Source organism: Colobus angolensis, unplaced genomic scaffold, assembly GCF_000951035.1.
Source record: "Colobus angolensis palliatus isolate OR3802 unplaced genomic scaffold, Cang.pa_1.0 Scaffold247, whole genome shotgun sequence".
In the NCBI taxonomy this organism is placed as follows: domain Eukaryota; kingdom Metazoa; phylum Chordata; class Mammalia; order Primates; family Cercopithecidae; genus Colobus; species Colobus angolensis.
In genome coordinates this window covers 1,451,585-1,465,596 of record NW_012115677.1, presented here as the reverse complement: position 1 = coordinate 1,465,596, position 14,012 = coordinate 1,451,585, and the positions used below count along the sequence as shown (strand labels likewise).

The following is a 14,012-nucleotide window of genomic DNA, read 5'->3' as shown; positions in this document are numbered from 1 at the left end:
CCTGTCAGGGGGTGGGGGATGGGGGAGGGATAGCGTTAGGAGAAATACCTAATGTAGACTACAGGTTGATAGGTACAACAAACCACCATGGCACATTTATACCTATGTAACAAACCTGTACGTTCTGCACATATACCTTAGAACTTAAAGTACAATAATAATAATAATAATAAAATGTTGTATTGGTGTAGAGAAAATAGTAACACTTTTTTACCCATCAGATCTTAAAGGATTGTTGAGTAGTCTTATACAGTGTTAATGTAAACATGTCAGTTGATACTGGCTTTGAATGTGCAATTTGGCATTATCTTTAAAAATCTAAGTGTGCATATTTTGCGATACAGCACTTACATTTAAAAGTGTGTATACCAGAGAAATGACTGTATAGACCTAGGGAGTCATGTTCAAAGGAATTGTAGGGGTATGATACAGGAGTATATTATTCCATTGTGAGTGTCACAATGGGTCAAAAGTTATGAGACCACAGCTCTGAATTTGACTATTATAAGCACTCTCAAAATGCAAACATTTCCAGAATAAATTATCTGAAAATGTTACTTCCCAGCCCCCCACCCTTCAGCAGTTGTTCTAAATGGCTGTTTTATTCTTATATGATTTGAAAACTACTGGCAAGGTAATTTGAGTAGGGGAGAAAGTTCAACATTATTCTAATTTTATGGTATATACTATTTAACAAATAAAGCCTTAAAGGGATAGCCGGAGAAGGGAAAATGCCAAGAAATAGACTACGTAAGTGATAAGAAAATAACAGACAAAATCATTTTCATCAATATTAAAAACTTAGTATACTCCTTTAAACATGTATGAATGCAGTGGGTCCAAGTGATGGGAGTTTCAGAAGTCACAATGTGAGGATGTTAAGTTAGGTAGTTGTTAAAAATTAAGCGTAAAAGTAATTGTTTTAATATTACATTTCTTTGGAGTACTGATACGGTTGTGAATGCTGTGCATGTGTAAATAGAGAGAGTCCTTCAACGTTTACAAAAATTTTACAAAAATGTATGAGCTGACATACTTTAAATATACCTGTAAGACAGCACATATTTAGTTGGGTAGTTACCCAATTTCTTCTTATTGGTGTTCTACCATCTTTTATATTACACGTTATTAAACAATAAAGGCAGTACAGCAGAAAATACACTAAACTCCAAATTGCTGACACAATGATTTTGATTTACTTAGAACTACAAGGAAATGCTTTTATTTGATGATAGGATTCCAAAATTTTACATACATAAATTTTTTTTACTAAATATTAAAATTAACATTATAATAGAGATCTTCTTTTAGAGGTCAAAGGTTCAAGTAAATATTTACAGATAATAGTTATCAATATTAAAGTTTTAACTCTGGGATAGAGACAGATTATGTGAATTTCAGGTCATACCAGCTCACAATCATCCTTGAATTTGAATGTGCATATTTCATGAACACGTTTTATTTAAATGTAAATAGGATACAAGGCAGCAAGCATTTTCCTGTCTCACATCTAGTTCAACAAGTTTTGCCTAGAAATGTGGATAAAAATTGAACATTGTTTTACCAGCTGCGAGCAAAAAGGTTTGTCATGCCATTTGTTCAAATTACAGTAGCTTTGAATTTGATACCCGAGTGTGAATCATTAGAATAGCCAGTGAGTTGCAGTTTTGAAACCAGTCTTTGGCCGAATGGATCTATCAGAAAAAGATTTATTCTATTAGGTTTGAAGATTGAATATTTTGTAGGGATACTGTTTAATATTAGAGTAACTTTTCTTTCTGTTTTAAAGTATTTTCTTGTTTAACAAAAAGTATTGAAATATTCTGTGTCTATTAACTATAGTGATTTTTTTAGAAATGATGATACCTGATTTTTGTTGTTTATTCAGTTAGGCCCAATGAAGAACAGACTTTAATATCCACCCCTTCTTTTTTTGTTGTTGTTAAAATACCTTTTTGTATACTGTTAAATTTTCTGTATTGCATTTATTTCCATAATTTTAAATATCTCTCTAGTTTGAGGCTTATACATGTGGTTATCTGTTTTCATGGAATATTTCATGTTGATTTCTGTCCCTCATTCTGTAACAGCATTGAGATTCCTGTGTTCTTATGTTTAGTCTTATTTACATTGAAGAAAGACTCATTCATATTTTATTATAAGATAAAACCAGCAGGCCACATGATTAGTTATAAAAACCTTGATTAATAATCACTGACCTAAGTTCCAAATAAAACTGGAGGATTAGTTAAATTATATCACTACACCTCTTGAGTCCTTTAAATTTGTCTTTGTGTTTTTTCAACAAACTTTCAACTGGTAGAAAATACTGTGTAAGTTCACACTAGTATCTTGGAGTATCTAAATGCCAGAGTAGTCATTTAGGTTTTGATATAATTACAGATCTAACATTTACACAACTAACTTGATTTAAAGTGTACTAGGCTCTCCTTTCTTCATTATCTCCTAACGACTGTTTCACTGTATATTGGAGGTCTTTGACCTTTTATAATTACTGCATTCTTTTCATCTTCACTTCAAAGCCAAACCTATTGTTTTGCATTCCATATTAATCTTTTCTTTAGTGGTCTATTTATAGTAGGATAGTTAAGAAAAAATAGAGAATAAAAGAAAGAAATGACAGCATTATTAGCAAGAGCAATCTTGAAAATGTTCTATATAAAATGTTTGATATGTGCACATTGTATACCTTAGCAAATACATACGTGGCCTGGTTGATGTCCTTTGGATTTCCTCAAGGAAATCATTGGTCATGATCAGTAGTTTTTTTTAAAAGCTGCCGAACTGTTGTTTCGAAGGAAATCTCATCTGGAATCTCAGTATTAAAATAGGAGATGCTGTGTTTGCAGATTCACGGTAGAGGTAACATAGAATATGTCTCTGGTAGGCTAGAGCCTTAACTCAGCCACTCACTTCCTTCCCTTCTCCTTCCCCTTTAATAACTTCTGGGGCACAGCAGTCTTAAAATTAATTTTAGTCCTGTTACCCTTTTTCTTCTCCATCTATAAATTCTTCTCTGGTTTAAAGGAGGTAAACTTGTTGCTTTCTTTACTATAATTATAATGCATTTGTTTGCTTTTTGGTTGGTTTAATGAAAAGACATTTTTGCCAATGGACTGTCCCATACCTCTACACTGGGAAATTCTGCCTCAGAGGAAAAAACCTTCACTAAGTAATCTGTATGTTAAACAACAAAACACTAAGTAATCTATATGTTAAATAACAACCTTAAATATCCTAAAGTGCATATCCAGTGAAGTATTTAACGAATGTTATCTCAAATAAGTTTTGAAAATTTATTGTATCTTCCCACCTCATCCCTTTTGTGGAGATAGCCAATGCATGTTAGCATTTTGAAATCTAATTTTGTTTACCCCATTTGAACTCACCCCCTTTCACCCCCATTTAGAATATAGCCTTCTCAACCTGTCATTGAACACTAATTCCTTAGGATATGCTTTAGAAAATGGTACAGAACCATTTTGAACTTTACATTTTATTTGTTTACTAGCTAGAAAATGCTTTTTAAATATAACTGTTTCAGAATTATAACATTTTGTATGGGTTCCCCCCCCCATTTTTGCCTGTTCAAGAGTACCTAGTCAAGATTTAAGATGGAATTCAAATAGGATCCTGCCATGCTTAAAAAATTAGTTTAACCTTAAAGTATTCTGAAAAATTATGTTTTCTTGACTCTATTTTTTAATATAAATTAAGTTAGCAAGGATATGAATAAATTATTATTTGGGGATCTTTTATTTTAACATAGATTTGGAGTTCTTTTGTTTTTGAGACGGAGTCTCACTGTATCACCCAAACTGGAGTGCAGTGGTGTGATCTTGGCTCACTGCAACCCCTGCCTCCTGTGTTCAAGCAATTCTTGCACTTCAGCCTCCTGAGTAGCTGGGACTGCAGGCACGCACTATGATGCCCGGCTAAGTTTTATATTTTTAATAGAGACAGGGTTTCACCATGTTGGCCAGGCTGGTCTCGAACTCTTGACCTCACGTGATCTGCCCGCCTCGGCTTCCCAAAGTGCTGAAATTGCAGGTATGAGTCACTGCGCCTGGCCGATTTAGGGTTCTTTAATAAATGTTAACTTAAAATAATTTTTAATGTAGTGATACTTTTATTTCTGGGAAAACAGAAGATTGATTATTGTTTGAGTTTGGTAATTTTGACAATGAAACGAAAGTAGTAAACTGCCTACCCAAAATTGCTGGTGCATCAGTCTACCTCCTGAGTAGATGGCCAGTTATGGTGGATTTCTGTAAGACTTCTGGTTTGTGAAGTGAAAACATACCGGCATTTCATTGGACATATTGAGTTTTATTTACAAACACTAAAATTTTGAAATATTTTTATACAGTAGATTAGTTCTTGATGTAAGATATCATAGAAAAAATAAAGAGCATTTAGGTCTTAGAATTATATAGAGCTGAATTTGATTTGAATCCTGGCTCTGCCACACTGGTAGTGTTACCTTGAGTAAGTTAGTTAATATTCATTCATGTATTTATCAAGAATAACTGTATGCTAGGAGTGGGGTAAGAGGGTGAGGTGGGGAGAAGATGTAACATCTGTTTTTAAAGAATTCAGAGGCTATGAACATTCGGTGCAGCTTCTCTGAATCTGTTAACTTGTTGGCAAAATAGAGGTGAGAAAACTTTAAATACTTAAAGATGGTACTTAGAGGAACAATATGTGTTCAGTAAGAATTAGGCTGTGTATTATTGTTATTCATATATTTAATTGTAGGCCCACTCAGAGACATAAAAATATGTATTAAATCCCTTCATTGTTGGGGGACCATGATGCTTTAAGAGATTTATTTTAAGTTGTTTAGTAAGATTCATTCATTCAATCAAATATTAATGGAGCTCCTGTGAAGTTCAGGAATTTTTCTGGCACCAGAGGTGCTTACCAAGTTTCTAGAATTTGAGGGCCTGGTGCCATTGCCTTGTGCTTTTGCTCTTGGTTTTAATTTTTGACTAAGCAGGAAAGTTTGTCAAACTTCAGAAAAATTACTTGTATCAGTCTAATGAAAGATAGGAACACACATGTCGTTTGGAACCAGAGCCACCATCTAGAGCAGGGATCTCTTAACTTTTTTTGTACAAGGCCACATATTTGTGACTTTATGGGCCATTCCGTCTCTGTTGCGGCTACTCAGCTCTGCTGTTGTAATGTAAAAGCAGCTATGGACAATACCTAAATGAAAGAGTGTGGCTGTGTTCCAATAAAATTTTATTAGGAATACTGAAACTTGAATTTCTTATAATTCTCACACCACAAAATAATCTTTTTGTTTTCAATTTTAAAAATTTCAAACATTTAAAAGTGTAAAAACTGCTTCGATCATACAAAACAGGTGACCAAACTGATTAGGCCCACAGGTCCATAGTTTACTGATCCGTTATCTAGGGCATAATCTGTGAATTGGCTATAATTGTTGGATAATTGCCAGGCATTTAAGTGAATGGTCCTTTTTAGTAGGGATTGTGTATATCAGGTTTGTGTTCTGCCCCTTTTTTTCTCATCCAAGTTTACTTTTATACGCTAAGTATGTTTGAGTAGTAGGAAACTAAGGAAAAACTTAATAGGAAACACTAGGGTGACTTTTCCCCCCTCATCCAGTTAAGCATTGGAAGGTCATCTTGTCAAGGCTAATTACTCTAGGATTTTTCATCCGCTTTATGTCAAATTCTGTAACTGAATATCAGATGATATGTACAAGATCTTCTCTACTTGGAATTTAAAAATTTATACAGTAGGAATTTTTATCTTTTAAATAAATTGTGTCTAAATAACAGTATATTAACATCTCTTGAGCACTACTGAATGCTATTTTTTTGGTCTTGAAACATGGTTTTATATTGACTGTGATAATTTTGTATATTAAAACTGTCGTTTAAAGATCTGTTATCTTGTTTTCTGTAGACACCAGAGAAGAAACAATCGGAATCATCCAGGGGAAGAAAGAGAAAAGCAGAAAACCAGAATGAAAGTAGTCAGGGTAAGCACACATCTTCCTTCAGAGCCTAGTAGACACTTAAAATTAATTGTTTTAATTTTTAACCAGTTAATATTCTAGTTGTAAAATAATATGAAGTTGTAAATCTTGGTGTGTGCACAGGTAGTTAGTGTATAATTATTGCTCTGAGACTTTTCAGTGTTGCCCTTATTGTTTTCATTTGGGTCCTAGAAAGACAAGTATCATATCCAAATCTGGCAAGCATTAACTTATGACTTTTCATTTTTCGTTCTTTATATGTATTGTATTGAAATGACTTGTTTTTGAAATAAAAGCTTCAATCTCACTTTAACAGAACTACTTAAACTTCTCCTTTTTATTTAAAAAAAAGGCTATAAAAATAATTATGAGACTCTAGTTAAAGCATCTGTTTTTCTTTCCATCCTTTCTTGCGTACCTACCTTTTGTGATATGAGCTAAGAAAAGTATTTTCATTAAACTAAATGTCTTATAATGAATAGAAAAATAGTACTGTCATTTAATTTGAGCACTCAAAATTAAATATAATAAATTAGGCTCTTAAATCATGTATAATGATGACTTTATACATAATGTTACATGTGTTGGAGCCAATCTTTAGCCATAAGATCTGTGGCTGTGAACCCATGACTTACTGGTGTATATAGGGCACACTGGAAGCAAGGAATATATTTGCAGCAACTGTCTTTGTGGAAGGAAGGGGTAAGTCATTTTTGTGCCTTTTCTGAGGTGTATTGTATTTTATATCTCAGTTTACACTGAGCTCCTTTTTGGTCTTAGTGTAGCTCCCCCAAGTTGTAGTTAGTGGACTTGGAGCTTTATTTATTGTAAAGATATAATAATTATGATGATTTCAACTGTTCTAAAAACTCAAAAATAAGCCCCCAAATAAGATGAGGCTTCTGGATTGGTTTAACCATGTTTTTTTCTTTGTGGTCTGCCATCTGCAGAATTGTCTGATTATTTTTGTTTTTAGGATGGTTGCCTAAATGGTTTTTTCTCATTTCACCTTCCTTACTTATATTTGCTTTAGTCTGGCTTTCAGTGTTTTTCCCCCCTTCCTTTGGAGTAAACTTGACTTCAAGTCCAAAGCAGACCTCTCCTCTCATCTTCTGCAGGGTTCCCCAAACTCCCGGTCTTACAGTCCTCGGCCTATTGGGAACCAGGTCGTATAGCAGGAGGTGAGCAGCAGGCCAGTGAGCGTTACCGCCTGAGCTCTGCTTCCTGTCAGATCAGCAGTGGCATTAGATTCTCATAGGAGTGTGAGCCCTATTGTGAAATGCACATGCAAGGGATCCAAGTTATGCACTCCTTTATGAGAATCTAATGCCTCATGATCGGAGGTAGAACAGTTTCATCCGAAAACCATCTTCCCTACTGCCCGCAGTCTGTGGATAAATTGTCTTCCACAAAACTGGTCCCTGGTGTCAAAAAGGTGGGGAACTACTGATCTTATGGACTAGATTGGTCATATGTCCATTCCAAAACTAGTATGACCAACAGAGGTACTATTGCCTTAAAAAAATGAGGCTATCTTTAGGTGGATAGTGTCAGAAATTTAAAAAAAGAAAAAAAATCAGGCCCATCTTTGAAACTGGAAATGGAGGAAATGGAATTAAGTTCTTAAACATACAGCCTGTGTGGAGAAGGGATGATACTTGAACAAAATTGAATTTGTAATAAGAAGGAGAGAAGGGGACCTGGAAGTGGAAGTTGTATAGGAAGGAGTCAGCTTCCTCTGAAGTTACATGTGCCACATGGGGTGAAGGGTGTTAACAGAATAAAATTTTCATTCAATTAAGGAAAAAGAATTGGGGAAATAGCTTCTGGAGTAGGCAACCAAAACCATCTGTCTTCATTAAAATATAGCACCTCTTTACAGTCTACGGAGAAATTATTATAGACAGAAGGGAAGTTCCTTTAGCATAAGATGTTTACAGTCATCTCTGACCTCTAAATAAATCTGTGCAGAAGTAATGTTCAAAATTTCTAGGTAGCATTGGTAATCCTGAATACTTGTTTCGTTTTTAAAAATTCCCCCCACCTTGTTCCAAGAAGAAATTTAAAGTTGTTGAACTTTTAAGAATACTGTTTTTCATCTTAGTAATGGCTGGCACATAGTAACCACTTAAGAAATATTTGTTAAATAAAGTAAATGAATGCATGAAATAAGTCAGCATTGAATTGATAAATATGTGTTTGTTTATATTAAGCAAAGCTTTTGACTTTGTGATATCTTGAAGAAATCATGTATTCTATATAGTTCCAGTCAAGGATGGCTACTTCTCCCCTAAGAAAGCATCTGTAAACACCATATTTCTTAGCATGTTCTTAAATTAAGACTTGTAGGACTGATGAAGAATCCATTTTAGAGCAAAATATTTAAAAAATAACGTGATCTCTAATGAGCTAGTTCACTTTGTCAGTATGGTCATATATGAGCAATATTTACAATCTAGTTTTTAAAAAACATTGTATTATTTAATTTGGGAATAGTTTTTAGAAAATCAAAATACATTTTACAAAATAACATTCCTGTTGAAGAGTGTTACTGTCAGTTTGACAGGAATCATGTTATGGTTTGTATAACTAAAGCTGTTTTATTATTTACAGGTAAAGGTTAGTTTGTCAGTGATGTAATCGCTACTTTTTTATTTACTGATTTGCTTTTCTGAAATTAGTAGTTATTAAGCAGTATTAATAATGTAGTTTTAAAACAGGGCATCACTTACATCATTTATTTGTATGATTCTCCAATAACTGGAACTTTTAAAAATTGGCATGTCTCTATTGAAATGTCACTTGATTTTCATATTTGTGAAGTTGACAGCTGATGTCCTGCGGACTCTTTAGTATTTTTTTGATGCCCATCAGTACCCTACTAACATCATGCGCTTCTTATATTTTAGGAAAAAGTATTGGGGGACGTGGCCACAAAATTAGCGACTATTTTGAAGTAAGTTCATTGAGGATTATCTCCTTTTCCTAATTCAGTACTATTCTGCTGTGAGCTAAAAATATTTTCTTAGAAGCACAGGTCACCTTTTGATTACTTGCTTGATTAGAGCAGAGCTTTATTACTTTATTACTATGTGATATCTTTTCTTTCTAGGAAAATTAAATTTACATTTACATTGGGATGCCATTCATTGTTTTCTTTTTTTTTTTTTGAGACGGAGTCTCGCTCTGCCACCCGGGCTGGAGTGCAGTGGCCACATCTCAGCTCACTGCAACCTCCGCCTCCCGGGTTCACGCCATTCTCCTGCCTCAGCCTCCCGAGTAGCTGGGACTACAGGCGCCCACCACCTCGCCCGGCTAGTTTTTTGTATTTTTTAGTAGAGACGGGGTTTCACCGTGTTAGCCAGGATGGTCTCGATCTCCTGACCTCGTGATCCTCCCGTCTCGGCCTCCCAAAGTGCTGGGATTACAGGCTTGAGCCACCGCGCCCGGCCCATTGTTTTCTAAATACTTTCTCACATAGTTGTTAATAATAGCCTGTGAGATAGGCAAAATACATATTAGTGTTTCAGTTTACAGATGATGAAACTGAAGCCCAGAAATGTAAAGTAGCCTACATTGTAATTTTTCGAATTTTTCTGTCAGGCCTTGGCAGCAGTGACCTTGAGCAATAATAGAACACTAGGCATAAATGGGTTAACCCATTTAAGGCAAATTCTGAATTGAGGAGTAAAGAATAGAACTTAAAGTTCCCTGGCTCTCCAGCTCAAAATTCTCTCTATTATCAATACAGACTTCATCACATTACAACAACATTTGAGTCCTGTGGATGGAGATTAAGTATTTGATAGAGGCTTGAATCTAAGAGAATGCGAAAACAATAAATTTAGATTCTTACCCAATCTGGAATGATGCCTTGCTTCTGTATAGAAACACTTTTGGCTACCGTTTTAAATTAGAAAATTTTTAAGTGTAATTATTAAAACAACAAACATGGTCTACTCAATTGAAAAATATTTATATTTACTTGAGAGAGCAGAATTGGCTGATTAAGGAAAGGGCTGATTTTTTTTTTAATCCACCACTGCTTTCTTTCTTGAGTTTGTAAAATCTAAAGTAAAGCAGTTGCTGACCATGATATACGTTGCTCTTTGGTTGAGGTCAGTCACTTACTGATATCATTAATTAAGAACCTTTGCCAAAGGTACGATCAATTCAAATAAACAAATGTCTCTTGAATGCCTACTGTGTGCTAAATTTTATGCTAGGCTCTATTGGTAAAATAAATAAGGCAAAATCCCTAGGTTGCAGGAAGTTGTTTAATGAACATGCTAGGAAGTCCCCATCTGTGCTGTTCATGTAAGTAATTAAACAAGAAATGATGAAGTGGACAGTAATCCACACCCCCAGAGGAACTTTGCAGCAGTAAGTTATTTTCTTTTCCCATCCCGTATGGAAACTTGAAATAAGGGAAAAGGTAGCTATGGAACAGATCAGTTAATTTCTCTTCATGTGCAGCTAAGTCATGCACTTTGTACAGAAGAATTGATTTTTTAAGGATGTTGTGCTGTTAGAGGGAAGGGACCTATTATAATTCTTTTTATATAGTGCCATGAACACTTGGATATCTTGAGACCGATGTTCTGTTTAAAATAGTTGATGATGTTCACTAAGGTCTATGTGTAGACATTTTGGAATTTCTTGGGATTAGGGACTATATGGCTCAATAAACATTTGTAGGGAACCTGTGCTAAGATTTGGGGGGAAAACAAAATATGTTTATTGCTTTGGAGGAATTTATTTGTCTTTGAGTTGACCAAAATAACAGATGATAGTAAGAATATAGAGTAATAAGGATCTTTATAAAACAGTCTTGTCATGTTCGTGTGATCAGTAGTCTCTCAGTCTTTTAGGACTTGGCTGACCTTAGGTTTTTTTTGTTCTGGATCCATTTAAATGACTACTTATTTTAAAATTAGGTATATTTAGATTAATTCTTAATGTCATATCTGAAATAACAACTGTCTGAGCCTGCTTCGGTAAATAATAATGTTTCCTTTTTCTTTTACTCAGTACCAGGGTGGAAATGGCTCAAGTCCAGTAAGAGGCATACCTCCTGCAATCCGTTCTCCTCAAAATTCACATTCACATTCCACTCCTTCCTCATCTGTAAGTCATCTTTCAAGTTTTTCATGCATAGTCTTTGGGAGGTTATGTATATTGAATAAGTTTTATAATTTGTTGTTTTTTACTGAGAACTTAAATAAGTTAGCATTTATCTTTTAATACATTATTTCTGTGACATGAATTAAATCCTTTTAAATTATCTGGTGCTATTAGAATTTTATTTCTGGAAGTGAGCCTCTTAAAGAGTTTCTGAAGTAATTATATCCAAGAAGCATTGTTTCTGTTAAAAGAATGCCTGTTTAGTCTGTGGGACTAACATGAATACTCTTGCATCAGTCTGTATTCAGTTGTTGATTCCTAATTTATAACTTCCTTAACAATTGAATTTCTTAAGCACTAAAATTATAGCATAATTCCTTTCTGGGAATCCTTAAGAAAAAGGCAGGATATGTAGTTTAGTATAGATAAAGAATCACGGACTTAAAATTATCTTAAACTTTTCGGTTTATTGCTAACGTTTTAGATATAGTTCTTTCATATGCATTGTTTTGCATATTGGATTTCATTTTTAAATTTACTTTCATTGTGTGAAAGTTCATTATCTAACTAGAAAAACAATATTGGTTTTCAGTAATTTAAAGAGGAATTAAAGAATCAGAGTTTCACTTATTTATTCAAGCACCTTGTTTTTATTTCTTGTGTCCCCTTCTTGATCCTTGTCTTTAGACATACTTGGTTGTGTCTTACTCATTTTGTACCTTTCAGGATATCACATTGCTGTGTATAAAGTGAGGCGTAAGATTCAACAGTAACTTTAAGAGTTGTAGTGATAGCGTTGATACAATGTTATAATCTGCTTTCAGTGAGTGTATTTTTGAATTAGTGACCAGATAAACTATTAATTCATTAATAAATTGATATTAAACTACATAAGGGCATGTATTATTGTCCCTAGTACTAAGTTTGTTTTTTGAACTATCATAATAAATTTTTAATATTTTCCAGAATAATTTATTTGGCCTTTTTTTTTTTTTAAATAGTATGAAAGCATTAAGATTTCTTTTATGGCACTAGAATGTAAGCTCCATGAGGGCAGGGAATATATCGTATTTCTCACTGGGTCTTATGTAGGAGGTACTTAATGAATGCTTGTTGAATAAATGGTGATTAAAGGTTTCTAAAAGTCAGTTATGTTTCAATGTAGGTATTATTCTGATAGAAACTTCTGCAGAAATGTTAATTATTGCTAATTAGAAACCTTTTTTTTTTTTGCTAATACAAAATTTTTAATAATTTTTTTAGGTTCGACCGAATAGTCCTTCTCCTACTGCATTAGCATTTGGGGACCACCCTGTTGTACAACCAAAGCAGTTATCCTTTAAAATTATTCAGGTAAATGATAATTAAACTGTTTTTTTCCCATGGCTTCTAAGAAACCATTGACTAACTTACTAACAACTGAGATGTCTGTTTGTTTTATATGTAGTCATAAAGCAGAATTACACATCAAGAAACATAACAGTAATTACTAAACAAAAACAACAGAATTTGTAGGAAGGAGTGAGAAACTGAAACACACAATTTACTATCAGCTCTTTAAACAACCATAACGTGTCACTTCTGTTTACTGATTCTTTCTGAACTTAATTTCCAAGTATATGTAATTGATATATTGTGAAACTGCTGTAATTTTTGTAAGTGTACATTAAAGCCGCTCATTTGACTGTATTTATGTAAATACATACATGTGGCAAATTATAAAAGTTATTTGAATTATTTGTATATTTTCTACACTTATTTAGTTTCATGAATTTTGAGCACTAAGTTCTTCATTTTAATTTTTAACATGTGGTAGTTTCTGAATGGCACTTTCTCAGACTGGGGTTTGGGAGAGTAGAGTAGATGTCACTCTTCAACCTCAGCTTGCCAGTTTATTTCCATTAGATTTTATTTGTGAGGTCATATCCAAACTGTTGTGCATGTATCAAAACCTCTTTCTTTGGATGATCCTGAGGCTAGGATTACAAGTACATTCCTTCATCCACTGAGTAGATCATGAAAGGTTTTGCTGCATGAGATGTTGGTCAAAGGACATAAAATTTTAGTTAGAAAGAATAAGTTCAAGGGAACTATTATACATCATGGGGGCTACAGTTAAAAACAGTATTTTGTGTATATGAAAATTGCTAAGAGTAGATTTTAAGTGTTCACACCACACACAAAAAAGATACATGTTAAATAACTTGATTTAGCCATTCCACAATGTAAACATATATCAAAACATTGTGTTGTATACCATAAATAGATAGGTTTTTACTCATCAATTTAAAACAGGTTTTGCAAAATTCAAAAAAGTCAGCTAGAGGAACGTATAGCACAAAGCAGCGGATATATTGAATGGTAATGTGGGACATCAATATTCTAAGTAATTGACCTTTCTAGATGTTTCTTGGTAAGTCTGTAGCGTTTATACACTTGAAGTTATTAAAACTGCACTAAAACTTTTTGAGATTCACTTTACATATGCACACAAATATATTTTTCTTTACCTTTTGAATTTGGAGTAAAGTCTGGTTTTGTGTTTGCTTGAAACAACATATATAATGGAGATAATAAAATAACTTTTTTCATTTAGACTGATCTCACAATGCTGAAATTAGCAGCATTAGAAAGTAATAAAATCCAGGACCTGGAAAAGAAGGAGGGACGTATAGATGATTTGCTCAGGGTAAGTAATGAGTCATAGAGGGGAAAAAAAATTGAATAAATTATTTGGCAACAGTCAAACTGTTTAGAAAATACTTAGCATTGCAAAAAAAAAAAAAATCTGTAGCTAGGCCGGGCACGGTGGCTCATGCCTGTAATCCCAGTACTTTGGGAGGTCAAGGTGGGC

General features: G+C 33.8%; 1 protein-coding gene across 3 annotated transcripts in view; it reads left to right on the top strand.

The window, feature by feature from the left end:
• Positions 1 to 14,012, top strand: part of TLK1 (tousled-like kinase 1) — a 160,380-nt gene that overhangs the window by 82,634 nt on the left and 63,734 nt on the right. The window contains exons 4-9 of one of the 3 annotated variants that reach the window (XM_011945924.1): positions 5,962 to 6,037; positions 7,153 to 7,215; positions 8,944 to 8,990; positions 11,066 to 11,161; positions 12,422 to 12,511; positions 13,755 to 13,847. In XM_011945924.1, coding sequence (XP_011801314.1) covers positions 5,962 to 6,037; positions 7,153 to 7,215; positions 8,944 to 8,990; positions 11,066 to 11,161; positions 12,422 to 12,511; positions 13,755 to 13,847 — 465 coding nt within the window. Of the gene's footprint in view, positions 1 to 501; positions 635 to 5,961; positions 6,038 to 7,152; positions 7,216 to 8,943; positions 8,991 to 11,065; positions 11,162 to 12,421; positions 12,512 to 13,754; positions 13,848 to 14,012 lie in introns of those variants that run through there. The other 2 variants (XM_011945927.1, XM_011945926.1) reach the window with 2 other exon arrangements.